Source organism: Nyctibius grandis, chromosome 5, assembly GCF_013368605.1.
Source record: "Nyctibius grandis isolate bNycGra1 chromosome 5, bNycGra1.pri, whole genome shotgun sequence".
NCBI classification, from domain to species: Eukaryota; Metazoa; Chordata; class Aves; order Nyctibiiformes; family Nyctibiidae; genus Nyctibius; species Nyctibius grandis.
Genome location: NC_090662.1, coordinates 83,274,177 through 83,296,959, shown reverse-complemented (window position 1 = coordinate 83,296,959; position 22,783 = coordinate 83,274,177). Strand labels below are relative to the sequence as shown.

General features: G+C 44.7%; 1 protein-coding gene across 1 annotated transcript; it reads right to left on the bottom strand.

Moving 5' to 3' along the window:
• Window positions 1–1,381: 1,381 nt before the first annotated feature.
• On the bottom strand, window positions 1,382–22,186 carry CYB5R3 (cytochrome b5 reductase 3). The gene is made up of 9 exons (XM_068401928.1): window positions 22,114–22,186; window positions 17,628–17,759; window positions 13,122–13,194; window positions 10,517–10,623; window positions 9,441–9,570; window positions 7,666–7,749; window positions 7,443–7,528; window positions 5,082–5,181; window positions 1,382–3,797 (listed from the first exon to the last, which is right to left on the bottom strand). The coding sequence occupies exons 1-9, from the start codon at window positions 22,132–22,134 to the stop codon at window positions 3,625–3,627; spliced, it is 906 nt and encodes a 301-aa protein (XP_068258029.1). The 5' UTR covers window positions 22,135–22,186; the 3' UTR covers window positions 1,382–3,624.
• Window positions 22,187–22,783: the final 597 nt, after the last annotated feature.

The following is a 22,783-nucleotide window of genomic DNA, read 5'->3' as shown; positions in this document are numbered from 1 at the left end:
GTTCATTTATTCAACCAAGCTGGAGTCCAGCTCAGGTGACTCACAGCTGTACCACAAGCTTCTGTAACTGCACATCCTGATTTACCAAGTAAGGTGCTGACCTCAGGCAGTTTAATCCCATGGTAATTTGTGTAATAAGGTTGGTAGAAGCAAAGTGAAGGGGTTGGGTTGTCATATTGTTTTTTTTTTTTTAATTTGGACAGCATTTGCTAAGTATAGTTTATACTAGTACTATATACTATTTTTATATATATAGTGTAGTATAGTAGTTGAGCTCGAGAGTTCACGGAAGCACAGCTCAGTGAAGAAAGGCTATCAGAAGAGGAAACTTGCAGCAGTGCTGCTGTTGGCTGGTTAGCTTAGCCAGGTAGGTCTTCATAACAAGAAAAAACAGCAGAACACCTCACCCCATCTTTTTCAAAGAAACTTTAATTTAAGAAGCATGCTTACCTTATCACAGGATACAGATATCCACCATACCAGGGTCCACCAGGAGTTTCTGACTCAAGCAGAGATGACCTGGGCCCTTGGCACCAGTGCTCTGTTGCTCCTTGTCCTCCTGTTCACTTAGGCAGGATCAAGAGGAGAAAAGCTCAGAACAATATGAGGCTCCTTTCTGTAAACCAAGTTATTTTTTACCAGAAATAAGGCAATGTGTTATTTCCTTACCTGTCATACAGTGCCTTGAAAGATTAAAGCAGACAAGAGCCCCCCCCCCCACCTCAGTCATACAGGCAGCTGGGAAGCCAGGACAGGTGAGGACTTGCCTTGGGGAAGTGGTCACTTCACCATATGCTTTCCAGAGCCCAGAACCAAGGGCTGCTTGCAGCTCTGGCCCTTGTGGCTGTGACGGGGCTCACACCAGCACAGATCAGCAGATGCACAGCTGGGACTGCTGCGGCACCATGAGAAGTGCAGGCTCAAGACCCAGTTACAGGCGTGAGATTAAGGAACAGCTCATTTCTCACCTTCCTCTCAGATCCTCTGTTGCAACAGGAGCTGTATGCAAAGACCCCTGCCGTACGCAAGCATGGCTTCGCTCTTCATCGGGGGGATATCTGCCTTTGCACAGTGGTAAGTGGAGGGGACCCACCTCTGGCAAAGCCAAAGCAGCGGCAGCCCTTTCCAGCCCGTTTCTCTCAGGAAACTTTCCACAAAAGGCCTTTTAGGCAGGAGGTTCATGTTCCCCCAGCTGCTTTGCAATGTGGAGGTTAGTAGTGCTCAGCACGTCCTGTCAGGAAACTGGAGGAATACTCCTATTTTCTCTAAGACAGATGAATTGGCTCAAAGAAAAAAAAATAATATGTAAAACCAATTTTTATCCCTGCCCTGTTTAAATGCTATAGTATGGGACCATCAAGCAAAAGGGACTGTGACACAGTTCTGTTTCAGTCGATTATATAAAATCCCTCTTTTTATTTATTAAAAGAGCCTCATGTTCACAAGGAAGATGTACAAAATAAAGGTAAAAAGAGGAGACTGGAGTGATAGGGAGAAAAACGGAGACAGTTACTCCTTGACTCAGCATCCAAATACAACAGTTTTCACCAAACTCAAACAAAAGACACAGATATGCACTTGGGTGAACAAATCTAACAGGCTTGCTTTTTTTTTTTTTTGAACCTTCACTTTATAGAGTGTTTTAAAATTATAGTTTGTCTCTTATGAGGCTGAAGATTACGTGCTCAGTAACACACAGGTGATTCACCTGCAAGACACTTTATTTCTTAGATAATGTGAAAAAACCCAGTAACTGAATAAGCAGAGTACGTAATACAAAACAGTTGATGCGCAACCAGCTAGAGTTATTTTTTACAAGAAAACATTAAATACAATAATGAAAAAAACTATGCGTATCCCGCAGTGATATAAACCAGCAGCAAGATAACTTCTCTCATATTTCTGCTTTATGCCTCCTAAAAAAGGGACTGAAACTTACTTGAGTATTATTTGAACTTTGGAGCACAGTATTAAAGAACAAGTTTCAGAAGTGCACATCAAAAATTCAAGACTTCAGAGGCAAGCATCTAATTAATAAAATTAGTAACAGTATTATCCATTTGAGGTTCCTTAAATTAACTGTAGTATCTTTTTCTCCTTGCAATTCATGCTGAAAATTAACCTTTTAAGTGCACAGTACCCATCTGTTGTACAGGCACAAAAGCAAACATGGCAAGCTATAACCTCAAATACCTACCCGAATCTTTTAAAAAAGCAGTATTATACACCGACACTTGTTGCTAACTAGCGTCCACGTTACTTCACTCATGACTAAACATCCTTTCGGTCACTCTGATTTCATCACCAGAACAAGATTTTTAGTTTCATAGATTCCTCACAGGACAGCTCTCATCTCAGCAGCATCTCTGTTGTTTAGAAGCAGAAGGTTTGGCATGCAAGATGCCTTAAGTTTACTAAAGACTAGGTAAAAGGCTGCTGTAAAAAAAAGTATATTAAGAAAAAAAATAAAAATCGGAGCTATAGTAAACAGCATCTAAGAAACGGTTTTCGATTCAGTGAGATATTTGAATTTGCTGTCAGTGTGGTGACTTAAGGCTGTTCCCATGCAAAACCCTTTGGAGCTCTGCCTGAACAAGACACGCAGGTGAGTGTCCCAACTGCACGCATACCGCATCCGGAGCTGGGCTACCTGCTGAAACCCACCTGGCCATGAAACCTGAGCTCCCTGTTTCAAATCCATCTCTGGGAAACGAGAAACTAAAACTGGATCCAGTTTTCACCCAGTATTTTTTTCACTGCAGGGGACATGCAGAACAACTGCTTTTGTACTCCTATGGCACCATCCGCTATTTAAAAGTAAATACAAAAGTCAGTATTTTTTTTTCTCAGTATTCCACACACATACAAGCAAAAAATTCCAGCTATTTGTGGAACGGTGCACAAAGCCACCTGCTTTCTGTACTTTCTTTCATTGCCCAGGGATGAGAACTGTGACCAGCTAGAAAAGTGTTTGCATTTAAGAGAGGCTATTCCAAAATACGAAGGAAACAAATTTTGTCCTGCTGGCTACCTCTCTGTTTTGATTAACAAGGCAGCTTGAACAACTTCAGCCATAAAGGGTTAATCGTCATCCTTCAACTGAACAAGCATCTTTAAAGCTTCTGATGTTGCAAAGATTACGCATACAAGGCAAACACTGCTGGCCCTCATACTGTAAAAGCTCTGTCAGAATTAAAATTTGGCATAAGCAAGGTGAATAATCCAGCACATTCTATATATTTTCATACTTCATACCACATAAAATACCGGGTATGCACAGTGTTAGGAAGTAGGATATTACTGCCATTTGATTACAGCGCTAAGTGTAAATGAGTGTTTGCTGCCCTAAGCAGCTATACTGCCCTCGAGATGAAGTACACAATATAGCCGAGCACTAGGGCATCACTACCTTTCCACAATACAGTTGTTTCTGTGCAACATACAGTAGAGTCTTAGTACAGTTGAGCATGTCTTACTTGCCAGAGATTCAGAAAAAATGAAGCATTTTTAATGTAAAGGTAGCTTCCCAGCACTGTGCATCAGCCACCTCTGCAACTCTGTCCTGTTCCCCATTAAATGTGTCTTCTTCCCTTCTACACAAGATCACTGAATTATCAGTTGTCTTTAGAAGGCGAACCTCATGTCCTTGGTGTAGCCCAGTTTGTCCAGGCTGGGAATGCAAGCATACTGGATCATTGGAGGAGGTCCACACATGAGGATCAGAACATCGTTTTGAGGTGGGGGCAGGTGGTCTCTGATCATCTCTTGGTTCACAAATCCTTGGCTGTATTCCCAATCTGTTAAAAAAGTGAAAGCAGGGGAAGGGGAATGAGGAAAAAAGGAGGGAAAGAGAGATACAAGTCACTTTAGAATCAAGTGTGGGGGTTTGGGTTTTTTTTTTTTTTAGTAACATTCCGGACTGTAGCATGTGTACACTCCACTCAGATTAGTGTCCTGAACATGGTTATGCTACATGGGAAAACTGCCACCTCTGCTTTTACGATGCAAAACTGATGTATGGAGAAAACAAGGGCTAACTTTTAATAACACTTGCTAAAAGCCCCAAGGAAATCTCAAGGAGAGCTGTGAACAGAATGTGAATCTTCTCAGCTCCAGTTGAAATAGCAACATCCATCCTCCTCATCCCACTGTTTACAAGTTCACTAGGGGAAATCTAGCTGATGAAGTTGTTCCCGCTTGGAACGCTCATGGTTGCTAATCAGTTAACGCCAGGATTCAGGTTTACCCATCGCATCCCCAGCCCTGGATGCAAAAAACTGCTGACCCAAACCTTTGGGCACAGTAAGACTGACACATTTTTTTTTTCCCCAGATTATCCAAAAATTTCCAGTTTTAGACTGATTTTACATATGATACTGAGAGTCGGCAGAACAGTGTTGAGGGGATCTAAGGAGGAACTTTTATCGCAACTGCTAAGATCCGTTCAGGAACTATTTAGCCTTTTCTTCCTCAAACTTGCACACCTGAGGGAGGCACATTAAGCTAGCTCACCCTCTCACCTAGACCAGCCGCCTGTATCATATTATCTTTAAAACTGGACTGCATCAAGCTGGAACAGTATTTTCACTGAGAAACACTGTTAATACAAAGGCAGTTCTATTGCCTAGGAAGAAGATCAGCTACCATGAACTGCCATAGAATGAGGCATTGCACTTGGCCGTGTCTCTGTGAGACGCAGTGCCTCTGACACTCCCACTGCAGCTTCCTTAATGCATGCTCTAAACACCAGACAGTAAGATAACATGTTATATTTGTGCCTGTGGGGAAGGAGAAAGGAAGGTCACCTTCCAGAGTAAACAATGGTAAATACAGGTGTAGTCATGAGAGGAACGCTGCACTACCATTCACCTGAGGTGAGCTTAGTAGTTTTGGAAACACTGGCTGATTACATCTAAGAGTTTCTGTGCATCACTGCCTGAAGAATGATGCTACTGGATGCATTCAGACACAATCATTAAGCAAGAAAGGAGCTCAGAAATACACACATGACATAGCATGTCTCCTGTCAAACACATGCATTAATACTTAAGCTTCAGTGGAAGTAGCATGTTAGATCTTACTTTCAGGTGGTCTGTCCAGCGTGTACCAACACTTAAAGCGACCGGGATTCTGAACTTGGATCTCCTCTAGCTCAGAACGTAACAGGATATCCTTCTCGGTCTGCAGGATAAGGAAAACAATGATTATGCTCTGCATTTGAGTGCAGCCCTCATGACCACAAAGCATTAGCTACTCTACAGCCCCGTCAGATGGAACAGGTTATTCAACTCTGTTTTACAGGCTGAAGAGAGCAAACACAAGTTATTTCCATGACTATCCTGTGGCAGAGGTAATAAAAAGGTTCATAATTTTCCCAAATCCTGACCATGCAATGCCTTCCCCCTAAAAAATAAAACAAAGGAAAACCTGTATCAAAACACAGAACCTTCACTTGTTCAGGGAATCAGTCATAGCGTCAGAAGAGTAAAGGCTCCTTTTAGCACTCCTATTACAAAAACAACTTTCATCAAAAAACTAACCATGACTGCACCCAAGTATCTCCCTACCCCTCCTCCATACTGTGCTGTTCAGTCAGGAAATGCCAGGTTTTTCACGTTTGCCACTTCAAATTTCATCAGCACTGCCACAGGAAGATTGCTTGGTTTTTAATCAGGATGTGGAACAAATAACCAAAAGGGTATCGGGTTCTGATCAGAACAACAAATGTTACCCAGGGTATCAAGTTCTGCTCCTCCCTGATGCAACATCATTGAAGGCCAAAAGAAAGCCTCATTCCCATAAGAGCAGCTGCAGTTTGGGAAGGAGGGAAAACGGTAGAGGCTAAAAGTGGTACCATCCTCTGCAGCCTTCATAATTTGGCACTGAGGACACCACTATGTCTGTAACTGTGGGGGTAAGGAGGAATGTGCCAGCAACTATTGCCGAGAAGGTGCCTATTTCTGGATCTGCAGCTGCATGTGTTCCAGAAAAGCTATTACTGGGTCTGACCAACTCAAAGCACGCCTAGTCAGAAGCACAGTATGAACCCACATACACTGTCATCTGTAATCCAACACAGCTCTTTCAGGAGGGCCAATATAAAAGATCAGCAAAACACACATTAAAAAGATATTTTAAAATATTAAATATTAAAAAACATCTAGTCTGCAGGCTTTCCTGACTGACCATTTGCCATGAAGCTGCTTTGTATTTGTGCAGTTACTAGGTACAAGGACTCTTTAAAGCCAAGGACTGATGTTTACACAGGCTGTTGCTAACAAACACACAGGCAACTGTGCCCCGAGTCCTCCCTGCAAGAAGCAGTAGGTTTTCTAGGTTGCTAAAGCAGCTCTAGCCCTGTATTAGTCATTCTGAATTACTCATAGCAAATCCTGGTCCTCCTGCCCTCATGCCGACTGCACTTTATGCCAACTCCTAAGGCTCAGCGGAGACCAGCTGCTGCAGCCACACCAGCCAGCACCAGAGGGCACCCGCAGGGCTCTTAAGGAGGCATCAGAACAGGGTATCTGTTGGCACTTGGATCATAGCTTCTGGGTAGAAAAATCTTGGTTTATAATTCAGATACGAGGACACGCTGAATATCAGGAGAGAGGAATGATGGAGGAGAATCTAAAGAAGCTAAAAAACACAGCCGTGAAGTGAGGTTCACCACAAATAATGGCTCATAATCCAGAAACAATTATTATGATGGAGAAATTTAAAAGCAAAAGGATTAACACTAGAAGAACATCAGGCAAAGGAGGGGTGTTGCAGTTCAGCAACACACTACCATTTGGGTTGCCTGGTCATCCAAGAAATCTCTACCACAAAGATTCCGTGGATGAGAGATCTTCCCTTTGCCCAGCACAGCAGTATGATACACCTCAAAGAGCAACAGAAACACATGAAGAACTGACAGAGGGAACGGAAAAGAAAGGAGACAGCCATGCAGAATCACAGCTCCATAGCTGAAAGAGCTGCTGGAGACCACTGTTAATTTTAGCCTCACCTAAATTGTTCTCAAACAGAAAGATTCCACATACAAGCTCTGCTGTGAAGTTGGGGAGCTACAATTGCTGAAAGAGACAGACATCCACCTCTTTTATGTTTCCACTACAAAAGACAGCTCTGAAAGTCTGCCCAAAACACTAACTTGCACAAAGGAATGCAGAGCTTTAAAACACTTATAAACCGGATTAGAAACAGAGCAATGAGACACAGGAAAGTGAGCATTAGCTGGGAGGAAAGCGGCATTTCTGTAACTACACTAAAAAACCAATTAATTGTAGTGCTTTTATATGGGAAGTTTTCAACATTTCAGTTCACTTCTCCCCGCAGTGTTTGTATTTCTGTACCAGGCTTTCTCAGCAAGAATTGCATTTGCTGAGTGGAGTTCTATTAGTTAAGCAAAACTTTATAAACAGAAAAAAGGACAGAATTACCTGATTAGCAAACAGCAGCTGACAAACGGTAGGGTCATCTTTGTCTTTCATGATTGCTCGAATGATCTGCAGCATAGGTGTTATTCCTGAAAGAGAAAGGCAGCTCAATGATGTGAGAATGCAAAGGAGCAAAAGAAAGCGCAAGTGAGCACATGAGAGAAAATATGAACAAACACATCTACCAGCTGTCAGAAACCAAGGATGAATCTTTATATATACATACCAGTCCCACCTGCAATCATCCCCACATATTTCACTTTCTTAGTAACTGGTTCAGCTTTCTTTTCAGGCCGAATAGCAAACTCGCCTGAAAAGAGAGAGAGAGAGATGGTAAATGTTGAAGAAAGCAGGAAACGGTGCCTGTGATCCCTTCCCAGCACGTTCAGCCAATTGACTTTGCTTCAGCCCTGTCACCCTTCCCCCTCCGTAAAGCAGAAGCAGGAAACAGCCGAAGGTGAAGATGTCATGAATTAAAACAAATCCTGAAAGATTATTAGAGATTGTAAGACACGTGATGATAACATCAGACACTGACATGGGTTATTACTTAGTCTTGACCATAGCATCAAGCCATCACTACCTGTATTTCTATTTGCTCACATCCCATACCCCCAGTGACATTCAGAAGCCCAGATTCTGGAAACAGTTCTATACAAAGGAATTAATCTGCTCAGAGAGTTTAATTACTCCATGCAGATTATTTAAAGGAAAACCTGAAATATGAAGGGTATATTTTTTTGTATACTTATCTCCTCTGTTTGAGCTGATTTGCCAGTTTCAGCCAAATCTGTCAGAGTTTGAAATTGCCCAAAATGTTGTATTTGTTGTATTCACACCTCTCTTCATCCAGGATAACATGAACACAACATACAAAGCTCTGGAAAAAACACGTGTCTGAGTTCTGCTGCTCATAAAACTGCCAGAAGTTTTTTGTGACACATTTGGGGCCGCACTATGCCAAACTGAGATATTTTATATCAGCATAGAAGTACTTCCTACTGATAAAGTTCATTTTCACTTGGGAAATCAGCATTGGACAGCACAAATACCAAGTGTTTTTATCAGTGTCTAAACTGTGTCCATATAAGCAGGGAGAGAATTCCCTTCTTTGAGAACAGTACCAAGAACAAGCACTTCGATAGTCATGTAACAATCCCCCTCAGGATGGCTGTTGACTTAATTAAGACACTAGCGATTTCTTTTGTGCAGAGATGCTAAGAACAGAAAAGAATCCCCATGTCTAGTGGGAGAGGGTGAGTATATTGAGAGTACCAGCCCAAATAATAAATAGCAGTGATAACTAAGGTTCAGTTCATGCATATGTGTAATCAAAATGTAGCCACAGAGATTCTGCCCCTCTGCTCTACACTGGTGAGACCCCACCAGGATTACTGCATCCAGCTCTGGGGTCCTCAGCTCAGGAAAGACATGGACCTGCTGGAGCAGGTCCAGAAGAGGGCCACAAAAATGATCAGAGGGCTGGAGCACCTCTCCTATGAGGAAAGGCTGAGAGAGTTGAGGTTGTTCAGCCTGGAGAAGAGAAGGCTCCAGGGAGACCTTATTGTGGCCCTTCAGTACTTAAACGGGGCTTATAAGAAAGACAGGGACAGACTTTTTAGCAGGGCCTGTTGTGATAGGACAAGGATTAATGATTTTAAACTAAAAGAGGGTAGATTTAGACTAGGTATAAGGAAGAAATTTTTCACAGTGAGGGTGGTGAAACACTGGAACAGGTTGATAGATGCCCCATCCCTGGAAACATTCAAGGTCAGGCTGGCTGAGGCTCTGAGTAACCTGATTAAGTTGAAGATGTCCCTGCACACTGCAGGGGGGTTGGACTAGATGACCTTTAAAGGTCCCTTCCAACGAAACTATTCTATGATTCTATAAAGACTTGAACCCAGCTGGAAAAAAATGTGACCAGTATTACTACTACTCTATAACATTTTTTCTGTATTGTTTACTCTGGATAAATTCTATCTTCCAAGTCAGCCTTGCCTTTTCCTTTGTAGACAAGTAGGCCACTTGGTCCTCTGAAGTCAATAGTATCCCCTATTTTCAGGCTTTCTAAGTATTGAGACATCTTCCCTCCTTCAGGAAACTTCGGATGGACACTTCTGAAGTAGATCTGTTAAAAACAACAACGCAACTATTAATCTCACAGCTCAAAGATGAGCATTTGCCCTTCAAATATTTAGGTACCCATACTCCTCATGTGAAGTACACAATTATTACGTAAAGAAATACTATCAATGCAGATTTGACTGACAATAAGACAGAAGCACTGAGTTTTCTGAAAAATATTAAAATGCCACTCTTGCCCCAATTTTAATGACATTGGACAAAGACTGGCAATTTCTCCATTGTGTTTCTGTAACAAAGGAAATATCGCTAAATAATCAACATGATTTACACCCAGGTTCAAAGGCGGGCGGGGAGGGGGGGAAGGCAAAAAAAAAGTGCCACTGTGATTTCAAACAGAAAAACTTCTGAGAAAGATCCCTGACAGCTCAGTTGCAAAGGGATATACCCAAACCTTCTTCTTGGGATGCCAACTGTTTGCACCTCAAAGTTAGAATAACAAAAAGCTACAAGTAGCTACAAGAGACAAAACAAAAGTACACTATCACAAGACTCAAAAATCACATTCTTGCCATTTAAATCAGTCATTCACACTGTCTGGATCAGTAATGATAATGATCGCTGCTCTTAATGATCATAATGACCATATTACATTAGCTTCAGAAGGTGCTGACAGTTCAGGCAAGGTTAATTCCTTATTTCAGAAGGATTAAAAAAGTGCATGAACACCTGCAGGTCTACATAGATTTCGGAAAATTGCAGTATGCAAATACAGAAAATTATAGAGCATCTCATGAGACACACTCACTAAAGGAGTGCTTGCAAAATGCCATATGGATTGTAGGTAACTGCAGATCACTTGTTACAACAGTGGAAGTCCGCAGGGGCACATACCTGAACAGAAGCCAGCACATCAGACTTCACATAGCACTGCAAGCATAAAGGTGGGCTCAGAAGTTTCCCAGCCTGGTAAAAGAGTGTGACATTCTCACCTTGACAACAAGATCCACAAAGCCCTTGTCATCATCACTGGAAACTGGAGTGTAAGGTCTAACAACCAGAGCTCCATCAATCCGTGCAGACAGGTAGATATGCTGTCCTGGATGCAGGGAAGAACAAAAGCAGTTCCTTTCAAAAGATTTTTCTTCCAGTGGATGTACCGAGTCGGCATGGACTGCAAACACAGTCTCAAAGTTCCCCTAACTACCTTGTTTTAGGGCACCACTTTTTCCTCTCTCATTTTCCTGACATTGTTAACACCTTGCCAGAGTTGTTAACCACGCACAGATTCTACCTGGAAGGGCAGACAACTCCGCTGCTAATTTTATGTCTCAATCATATCTGTTCTGATAGCTTCATGCATTTACACTTACCAAAGCCCTAACTGTACGTGAGATCTTGCAAAAGATGTGACATATCTCTCCCATATAGACAAGTAAAAAGGAGACAGGAGGGAAAAACTGTGAAGTGCTGCTCACACTTCTTTATTAAGTGTTAGTTATAAACTGTTACAGTTTAGTTACAATTGAGTTTATAAGTGTTCTTACTTTGACCACAGGTCGCTCACGTCTACCAGTAGGTCTTCTAGCTGCCATTGCTAAGGCTGCCTAGACATAAAGCACTTTTCTAACCCTGCTATTCCTCCAGCTTAACATCTGAATGTAGCGATCACATTTCAATCTGTCACATATTCGCTGAACTCTACAATGGTTTCTTTTCTCAATGTCTATGTTTTTGATGAAAAAAACCTAGAATTAACTCATTTGAAAGGTTTTCCTATAAAATTCCAACACCCTGAAGAGATCCAAGTGAAGAATACCTGGGGGAGGGTGGGTATTTTTTGTTATTTTATCACCACTAGGTCAACAGAATAAACTATCTCTTAAGATGAATGCAGCTCTCCAAAGACAGTGCAGCTCCTCTGCCTGTTATGGGAATACAAAGAGAGGATTTTACTGGGAGCTGGTTTGCCAAGACGCAGCAACAGTGAGGCAAACCAGCGGGAATGATGTAAGCAATGATAACTCATTTGAAGCTGTACATGGACATAACGTAAGGGTGATTCAAATAACCCTCTCGGCAAAGCCTATATACATCTGGTAGCCTGCACGTTTCCTGCTAGGGAAGACCTGGAGGGAGCTGCAGCAGCAGCCTCCCATTCCTCCTCCGGGCAAGGGGTGGCCTCGCTGCCCCCTCCTCCAGGAACAGACCCATGGTAACCACTGCAGACTGTGAACCTGGACAGATGGGACCACTGTTGGGGCACGTCCCACAAGAATTGGTACAAATCCAAAAAAGGTGCTCTACCCAAAAGGAAAACACAACTTATGCTCTTACTTGTTAGAGCTCTACCCCACCCTGACAGGACAGCAGCTGGCAGCCTCTGCGTGGGGCCACACACAATCCCACTCTCCCTCAGAGTGAATCGTGTTTTTTCCTGTAACGCTCCAGCTGGTGGTAAAAGCGAAATGCTTGTGCTGGACTAAACGTGTAGAGTGCACGCCAGTATCTGTCCCACGGCTGCCAAGCCTGCTGTTCCCAGCTGCTTTTAGCACCCTCACCAGCTTTCAGCTCTCTTTGCTTCCCAAGTCTCGCCCAGTAAACCACTCCCTCAGTGACCCACAGATTAGCCCATGCAGAGCACCTTAGGGAGCATGACTATGCTGCTCCTGGGACTGTGCAGGGCCAGACACGCACCTTCTCGGGCTAAGCTGAAACAACCAGCTGATTTGCCCTGACCTTACTAAAACACTGGAGGAAGCCGTGGCATCCAGCAGACCAAATTCACCCCAGACAGCTTCCTTTCTGTTAGTGTGTAGGATGAGAACAATTACAGAGGTGAGACAGCTCACTCCTCAATGTTCATTATAGGCAAAGGAGGGAAACTAGCTTTGCCCTCATGGCTACTGAACAGAATCAAGAAAATAATACATCCCAAAGAGGGAATCTAAACACAATGGACTGTAATGCCGAAAGGTGCTGAGGACTACCACAAAGCACCTGATCCACAGATCATTGCAACAGGTTGTTAAAGCAGAAGTCCCTATTAAACACAAGTCACAATTAAATGCTCTTTATACAAGCAGTAGGAAACAATAGCACCAAGCTATTATGGAAGGCAACAGGCCGCATGGCAAGGCCTACGGAAACATCTACCCCATGGTGATTAAGAAGTTCCACGAGACTGTCTGCAAATTCAGAAGAGAGCAGATCAGCTGGTAAACCACATGTGTTAGAGGAGAAGTAGCTGAGGGCGCTGCCTCGGAGGATGGAAAGGGACCACAGAGACCAAGCACCACGGGAATAACACACACTGGAAAGCGGAAACAGTAAAAATACAAGTAAAGACCAGTGTTTGTTTCTACTGCCTTCACAGAAACAAGCTGGATGTACACTCTCTGTAAGCACACAAGATTTCAGCCCCTGCAGATGACTCACAGCATGAGGATAATCTTGCAAAGCTCTAAATACCAGTTCAAGCCATGTGGCCAGTATTCGAAATTCAACAGTTCAAAATGTAGGAAAAAAATCTCTATAAAATCTCTTACAGCAGAATTAACAATGCTTGGATTCTCAGTAAGGAAAGACAGAACGTACCTATAGGGAGACCCAGAACGTGATCCATGGAAGGGAGAGCAAATCGAAATCTTCTTGTGTCATGACTAACTTCCTGAAAGAGGAAAATTAAAAAGAACAATCAGCTATGTTGTTGGGATTTAATGTTTGTGATTTCACTTGTAAAACCAATACACTAGTCTGGCTTCCTGCAGGACTAAATATTTGGGGGAGAGCATCATCCTAACTGAAAGTTGTGCATAATGCAAATATGAACTCCTCTGAACGTGGCAATCCTGCAGAGGTCAACTTTTCATTCAAACTCCCTAAAAAATTTATATCAGAATATTGTAGAAGTAATACAGAAGTAAAAATAGAAGTAAAACAGACAAATGCAAATACTGTTTTGATGTATATATAAATGTGAATAGCAAAACTTAGTAAGATACTCATATGCAGATTAAGACAAAACGATAACTTTCTAAATAGTACAAACATTTACATTGCCTGCTGTGAGAAGGCCAGAAGATAAAAATTAATGAGTTCTTCAATTCTCATTTAAAGTTTAAATATGCAGGGTTCAAGGCCAAAAAACTTTGATTTTGATGTCTCAAAATCAGATGAATTAACCATTTCAACGTAGAAGATGATTTCAGAAGACACTAGTGGATGTCAAGAAGATTAGGAAGTAGCAACCTGGTCCCCTTTGCTATGCTAAGAGCCTTAAAAATATTTTCCCCATAAAAATTGAATTATTCCTTAATTAAAATTGAAAAGAGCACTCTATTATATAGATAAGAACTTCATTATAAAATTATGACAATTTATGCAATCCAGCTAGGATAATTGTTCTAATCTTTTACTAGGAAAGTCATACCTTGAATAAAATTTTGGTAATGAGTAGATAAAATGATATTTCTTACACTACATAAGTTTTATCTCTTAAAAATAAGGTCACATTCATGGGATTGAAAAAAAACAGCAAAAAAAGACAGAAAGAAATAGCATTCGGCCTAATGTCTCATCCAATGACTTTTTTTTTTTTTTAAAACCCTGTGGGACATAACATCCCTCCTAGAGAAAATTTTATAAATATCCTATAAAATACTGTAACCCTTTTTTGGTATTTTTTGGTTTGTTTTTAAAGTAACCAATGGAGACAGATTTCCTGCTCATCACAGTTCGTCTAGTCTTCACTTACAAATTCTGTCATGCTGATGAAATTTTCTCCACAATAACTCATTTTAAGGTAAATGCTGAAGAAAGAAGAGAACTGAGTGGCAGTCTAAAAAGGGCTTCTCTGTACTTTTATCTATTCAGGAACTGTAACTGCCATTGAAAATTCCACTAGGAAGACAGCTAACGTGGACTTAACGCTGCTGCTCTCGCACTGACCGCTGCTGTTTCTGTATGAAAATTTCAGCACCAGCTTCATTACTTCAAAGCTGGATTTTGCCAATAATCCTTTATTTTAAGATGCTGTCTATAACAGCATGAAGACAGAACAAAGTTCTGAACTCCCAGTTAATCATCTCATCAATTACAGTCCAGATAGCTTAGCCAGAGGTATCTGAACACAAGTATGTTGGTGCATCACAAGAGACAACTGTGAGAAACACTAAAAGGCTCAAATGCCTACACCTTGTCTCTGTTACACGGCTGAGACACTGAGCATGCCATTCAGCAAGTCATTAGTCAAGGCTACATTAAAGATAGCCTTGAAACAGGACGCAGAAGCCATTTCCAGCATGGGGTCATCTCTGCTGCATTCCCCAACGCCGTCATCTGGCATTGCCCTAAGCGCCTGGAAGCCCTTGGCCTCTGGCTACCAGCACGCATTTCTGTCTCTAGTTGCAGGTGCTGAGGAGTTTTCCACACTCACAACTGCAAATGCAAAGCTGGAGTACAGGTTTTGCAGGCTGGTGCTTTGCTGAAGCCACTGAAAGGCAACAAATTAATTATGCTTACCATTACAAAAAAAAACCCCTGAGGTTGTGGGCTTTTTTATGGCATAAACTAAATTAGCACACCTAACTATATCATGACAGTTCTTTCCTATGCTAAATACTAGGAAGCAGCCTTGTGACCCCTATTTCTCTGCTCAACAGACGGGAGGTATGGCATACTCAATCTGGGCAGATGTTAACGTTACAGCTGGTGGGTAAAAGGCAGACAGCAGGTAGAGGAACAAAGGCTTCTGCTAGCAACAGCTCAACAAAATGGTATGTTTGATTTCCAGCTTTCATACACAAAAATCTAAGCTGTGTTAAAATACACATATATGTCAAACTAGGGATCCTCTAGACCACTGCTTTTCAAACTTCAGATTGCAGACACCTCAAAACTGTTTCTGCGTAACTGTGCAATCCTTCTGAAATTTCACATACGTGTATGGCAGCCCAGTACATGCGACTCAGTTTTCCGTTGCAATCACCAGTCTATTTTCTTTAGCTGTGAAATCAGTCTAAGCGGCTCCTGCCACTTCCATACCTGGTCAAGCTTCTTGTTCCTTTGCTTGGGCCACAGTCCACTAAGAAAAGTTTCTGCAAGGCCATACTCTCAACTATATCATCAGAATACGTCAGGTTAAAAATTACAACCCCAGCTACTCCCAAAACAGGGAGTTCATTTCTTCATTTTTTTGTTTTAAACACAAATCATTTTGCTGCTCTGCTGGCGAAGGTACCAACAGCTTCATGGTCACAAAGAGAGAATGATAAATACCAACACAGCAGAAACTTTAAAAATACGAGGGTCTTTAGCTAGGCTGGGCAAGCAAAAGGAGCAACACTACAAGGTAAAACCAGCATACTGAAATTCCTCTTGCAATGGAAGGTAAACTCTAGCCAACCACACAGATGTCTTGAGTAGGTTCCACAACCACACTGACAGCCACAATGCTCTTCCCAAGTTAAAATCTTTTTGTGTAATGACAGGTGTTTTTATATTAAAATTCTCATCTACTTCAAATTCAATAGCTTGTAAAATACAAATTGAAGCACGTCAGAAAGACTCTGACTAATTTCATCTTTCCCAGACAGGTGGATCCGGCAATGTTGAGAATTTTAGTACCAAAGATCAAAGTGTTTGCACCAGATTTTTGGCAGGACGTTAGAAGCTGCTAGCACTTATTATACCAACTATCATTTTTCAAAATTAACTTCTGTTTCCAGGACACATTTCCCATTTAGGCAAAAAATTATAAACGTTCATCAGTCAAATAGTTTCAGTTGATCAAGGTACCACATGCAGCAGCACTTGACCTGGTTATATAAGAGCTGTTCCTCCATCCCAAGATTTAAAAAGAGGCATACAAAAAATAATAACAGAGTGAGAAAAAAAATCAGTATTTAGTAAAAAAATCAAGTGAACTGTGAAATCTCTGCTGTTACAAACTGCTACAGCAGAAAACTGCAAGCAGCTTGATTCTCATAAGCATGTGCAGTGCCTCAAGCTTCCTTCCCCTCCTGCAGATAAGGCAGACTGTAACCTGCAACCACGTGCTACAGATCTCATGAGAAAGTGGGGAGTATATATAATAATCGGGTTGTAGTACATACGGGAAATAAATCCAGTAAGTACACATGGGAAATAAATTCAGTAATGCCACCCAGCCCAAGCCACAGGGAAGCTTTCAGTTCCCATGAAACCAGGACTCAGAATGTTCTTTGACAGACAGAAAAATGAAAGCCAAGCTATCAGTGCACTCTCTATACCTCAAACAAAGCTCTGTTCCAGTCCAAAGTCCTTTTCATCAAAACTCTTCTGATAGCTTTCTGACTAGCTTATTGACTTAAAAAGTCAACACTAAAAATATCTTCAGGTGTGACTTCAAACCTGAAAAGCCAAGATTTCTATCTCATGCTTTTGATGGTGAGTTTATCCAAGTGAAATCTGGACTTTTCACCTTTCGTGGCTTTGGACCCCTTCCCACCAGGTGAGTTACCAACTTCTGATAGCAAGATCCACCCCTGAAAGGGTCATGACTCTCCTCTGAAAACCCGGCTGAGCAGCCTGGGAGGTACAGAACGGCTTCTGCTTTTAACAGAGAGAAAGAGAAGCTGAGACAGCTCAGGTGCTGTCAGGACTACATCATTTAAACACCTTTCATCCTGTAACACGTTAGAGTACACAAATCCAATAACAGGAATCAGTATCAACATAGTTCTGACAACTACTATGCTGAATGCTACTGACCATGAAAAAACTGCCTAACTGCCTGCTCTGCCTGACAGCATGACTTGTGTCTCATAGTCAATCTTGTAGTGCAGAGTTTAGGAATTTCTGTTGAGGTACTCCATGACATGAGACACGGGTGACATAAACTACAAGTCTGGTCATTTCTAAAGCAGCATCCTCTACTCTAACTTGCTTGGAAACAAGCTGCTTGCAGAACTCAGTTACACTAGGCAAGGAGCATTTATAATGAAGTCCTTTCCTTAAAATACAAGTATTTGTCCTGCTGCAACATCACCCAAGACTTCAGAAGCTATAGGCATTTCACAGTATCCATGGAGAGGTCATGCTCAGCACTGTATGTGTACTTACCTCCTTATCAATCAGCCTCAATGCATACTTCACTTCAGGATCCTTCAGAGTAATCGCAGGATGGGGATTCTTGAAAAGCCTCAGGATGGTGGTGTAGATGAGCCATATTGGGTATGTCACAACCCGACTCAACTGCAGCGATACAGAAAGAGTGTTAAGACACGTGTGTATAACAAGAGAAAGTTATTTTGGTGAGACGGAATATGGTACCATGACATGATTATCTAACCACCAAAAAAACTGTGTTTCATTGTACTAATATGAGCAGGAAGAGGAAGTATTAAAAAAACACCAGCCAGTGTAACATGCAAATTTGCTTTATGAATACCTGGCGTTACTCCTACGTTGAGGCACTTGGAATACCAGCAGAGGGCTGCCAAACCCAGCAGCTCGACAGAAGTGAGGATGCCACAGCTCCACATCCCCAGGTCCAACCATTAACAAGGCTGAGCACATTATGTCCAGCAGGTACACACATGGACACACATACACAACACGTGCCCAAATACACACGTGGTTGGCCACACTGATCCAACACTGGCAGATGCTCACACAAACAGCACCAACGGCCTCATCTTGTTCCCCTCCCTGATCTATCAGGACAAAGGTCCATTAGTGGGAAATACATATACATGCGTATCTAAGGTAGATGCAATAGTAGCTGGCTTAGTCTTCGCAGCAGCTGTCCCTAGAGTCCAGTCTCCCCAGTTGCTGACATCTGGATGTAGGAGCCGCCATTGCACAGACCCCTTCGCACACCATCACATGCGCTGCGGACCCCCAAGTAATTGGGGGGTCTCACACCTGACCACAGACCTTACTTTCTCTCTAGCAGCTAGCCAGGACCCCCAGCCCCCCCAGCAGCCAGCACCTGAGGGTGGTCTCACCCTCTGAGATGCACACACGCGTGGCTCCCAGGCCACCTCACCTACTTGCTGGCTAGTCCACCTTGATCTCTGCTAGCCATCGCACACTCACACTCGGTGCTGGCACCACAGACACACAGGCCCTCTGACCCGTGGTCTGGCTCCAGGCACCAGCGCTTACACCTCCACACAGATGTGCATGCAGAACAGCGTCCCTTCCCCAGGAAAGCAGCTATGGAGTTTAACGAGGACACGGGACACGCTGCACTGACTGATTGCAGGACACAGCCAGACAAGGGTACAGAGAAAGTCTGTTTATATAGGGTCAGCCCTTTTTATCCCTTTACCCTCGTGTTTTCCCCACATTTGTTCCTTCCCAAATGGCCTCGATCCCTGCCTTTGGTTCCTCCCCTAAATGTCCCACAATCCCCAAACACTCTTCCCCTGAATCCCATTCCCCTGCCCCCAGCCTGCAAGGGGAGTCAGCCTCCCACTGACAGGCATCACCCCTGGCCCACTGGGCAATAGCTCCCCTGGACAGCTCTGGGAAGGGCTGGGACTCATTTCTCTGAGTGGGTTATTGGGGCTCCCCCACCTGCCAGTGTCTCTGTGCTCCTTTGTGTGCATAGGTGCAGAGATAAGCCTTCACGAGTTGGCTGCTCTCCTGTGACGGGCCTGGGAGCAGCCGGGTCAGGATATCACCCAGGTTCCCCACCCACTGTTGTGCCTCTGTGCTCCTTGGTGCACGCATGTGCAGACAGGCTCGTCAACCACGTCACCCAACGCACACCACTGCTTTGGGCTTTTTGTATCACAGCGCTTGAGGGCAGATGGAGACATGGTCATGTAGCCTGCTGCAGGGATGAGCTTCACCCCCAGGCTAAAGCCCCACAAGACGGGAACAGGTTGTGGCCCCATACCACGCCACCCTCTCTGTCCCTGACACGATGCACGGGCTGCCTAGCCAGGAGAGACTGAGTGGCCACACCAGCCCAGGAAAGCACAGAAGAGACCACACCGCTGCAACTACAGCTGTGCAGACAAGATGGAAGGAAGATGTCACCTCCCCAGCCCAGTGCCATATGCCTTGGGCACTTGGTGGGTCTACAGGGCTGAAGACGGGTCACCCACAGGCCATAAGTGCAGAGCCTGCCAGGACTGTCTCAGCTAGAGGCCTGTGCCTTCATTTCTAGTGCCTGTTCCCAGGGACAGTCCTGTTCTTGCTAAGCTAGACAAGCACTACAACAGCCTACAAAGTCACCTCTGTAAGGAGACTTGGTCCTAACTTAGGACACAAGAATAAACTGAACAACTACTTATAAAAATCATCCCCAACTCTGTAATTTGTTATTCAATGCTTTAACAGAAGAGAGGGAAAAAGCATGATGGGGAAGGGCAGGGGCAAACACTTAGATTCTTAGATTGCATATAATACAGTAATTTTTGGAAGAGCTCAAACTCCTGCCTGATTAGCTTTCACTTTCATTTTATTTTAAAGGGTCTTGACCAGTCTTTTAGAAGCACATTTCCACGAGTGTGACAGTTCTGAGAACACTATAAAAAAAAATCCTACATTATTATTACTAAAATTGTGGCAAGTGTAAAATTAAAAAAAAAAAGGGACAGCATAAACTCTTTCTTCTTAAAATGCTGCTGTAAAGATTTAAAATATATCAACGCTGGGTATAGCTTGAAGGCACACCATATCATATACACACACACACACACTCTGCATTTTTCACTTTTATTTGAAAATACTGAAATAGCTCCAGACAGATTGTTTCTGAAGAAGCTGAAGTTTACAGAAATGTTACTCCTTAATTCCTGCAGATCCACCAGATTCCTGAAGCTCCAGGAAGATCTTTTGTTATTGAGTCACAAAAAAGGTGGGAGAGAGGGGAGTTGTTAAAGAACGCAACTGAGCAGCAAACAAACTCCCTAACAAGAATTGCAACAGGTGAATGAGACCTGCTGGAGATAGCAAGCTGAATCTGCAGCAGATGATGTTTCAAATAAGACATTAATATGTTAAAATAAACTAGTTTCATTTACAGATGTGGCTATCTCAAACCAAAAGAAAAAAAAAAAGCTCAGCTGTGGTCTAACAAAATTGAAAGCTGAAGAACTGAAGGCTGAATGATTACAAAAAGTTATCCTTGCTCAGTACATTCTCAGGGTTAAAAGTGATCTATATACTCTTACCACAGGGTATATCAAGATGTTAATGAAGACAACTGCACTGTAACCATGGAAGCTGCATCAGATCTATAGCAGCAGAGAGAGCGACTGGCTGACCATAAGGCCAGGAATCACTAAATGAAGATCTGGTGACTCACAGTTTCCAGTTACACAAAGCTTTGCTAACAGAGATCACAAAATAAGTAACTGAGCAGGAATTTTTATTAATGGAAACAGACATCCGGGGGATAACAAAAAAGGCTACGAGAAAAGCCATAGCATGGAGATTGCCAGCCCTTTCCACTAGGGCGTGGTGAGCAAAACACAGTTAAACGCGTAAGCTTACGGCAGGACACTCCAACACCGAACTGCCCTACAAACACACAAACCAAATGCTTTTTCAGCAAGAAAAATCTTGTACCCTTGGCTCCAATCCCCCCTCTCTCATTTCCTCATTCAAATCCTATTTTCAAGTGATCTTAGTTAAACATTCTTCTCATCTGTTTTAGAAAATGATGAGAAGATGAGGGGACAAGGATTTCTTCACTTCTGCAACTTTAGCACCTGCCTCATCATCTTCTGTTCAAGTAACCTAATAAGCAGCTGTACCCAAACTAGCCTATGTTGCATCCACCTCCGTCCTGCTCCTCTCACAAACCCAGAGCCAGTTATGTTTGAGCAGGTGCATCAGAGGAAAGAAACGACATGTCAGGCAGCTGCAGAAAGAGGGTAACGATGCATGCCACAGATAATAGCACTGCAAACCCACCGCTCGGCAGACATGATCCTGACAGAACTCTCCACTACAACAGCAGCTGCTAGGCTGGTGGTTTTAAAGCCATCAGCACGGACACTGAAACACTATTCAGGGAACGGAGAGAAGAGACACACATGCCATGGCAGCCAGCACAGGCACCATTATCCCACACGCAAGAGACGTGGGTGCCCACGCTGGCACACACGCCCCTGCCCACGCCAACCACCAGGAGGTCCCTGAGGCACCACATCGCTGCGGGGGGACATACGCGGCTCCCAACACAGGCACCCCCGTCTTCCCTCCCGGGTGATGGGTACGCTGCAGGGGAGGCAGCAGGAGCCTCGGACACCCTGTGACACCGCCCAACGGCCCCCGCTCTGCTCAGGCATCCAGAGACGGCCCGCCCCGGGGCCGATGGGACGGGCTGCGCGGCCGCGCCTCACCCCTCGCCCGCGGCCAGGCCTCGGGGCCTGACCTCGGGGCCTCAGCTCGCTCAGGGCCTGGGCGGGTGGGCGGGTGGTGGTGGTATTGCGGAACGCAACACCACGGCAGCCGACACCCCCACCGCCCGCTGCCGGCAGGCGCAGGGCCTGCTTCCCGCCGCCACCGCCACCGCCGCCCCCGCCACCGCCGCCCCCCGCCCGGGGCCCGGCCGCCCCCCGCCCCGCGGGTAGGGCGCACTCACCGTGCTGAGCTGCGCCCCCATCGCTGCCCCCTGACAGAGCCGACAGCCGAGCCCGCCCTACCCCGCCCCACCGCGTCGCACCGCACCCCGCCAATCAGCGCCGAGCCGCTACCGCCCCCTGGTGGTCGTCAGCTGGTTCCCACCCCTCCCCGCGCGGGCCCGCCGCCCGTCCCACCCGGCTACCGCCCGCCGAGGCCGCGGTGTGCGGCGGGCCGCCAGGGGGCGGCCGCACCCTGCTGAGGCGCCCGGGGCCGGGGCGGGGCCGGGGCCGGGGCCGGGGCCAGGCCGGAAGTGGGGCGGGGCCGGAGGTGGGGGCCGGGGCGCTGGGCCCCTCGCCCGGTGAACGGGCGGCGGGGCCCGCTTCCCCCCGCGGAGGGAGAGGCGGTGCCCCCGCTAGTGCGCCTTTGGGCGGTCGCTGTGGGGAACCGCGGGCTCGGGGACTGGCGCCCTGAGGCGGCGCTGCCGGAAATGGCCGCGGGTGGCCGCAGGCGGGCGGGCAGGGCGGTACCTCCCGGTGCCTGCACGAATCGCAGCGGGAGGCGTGGGAGTCCCACCAAAAATGAAACCCGGTAGTCGTGCTGTCACCGCTCTCCGCTGCGTGTTTGCCTTCCGTGCCTCTCCCCGCCGTTAGTGCCACCGCTTCCCTGAGCCTGCCCCTGCTGCGTGACCA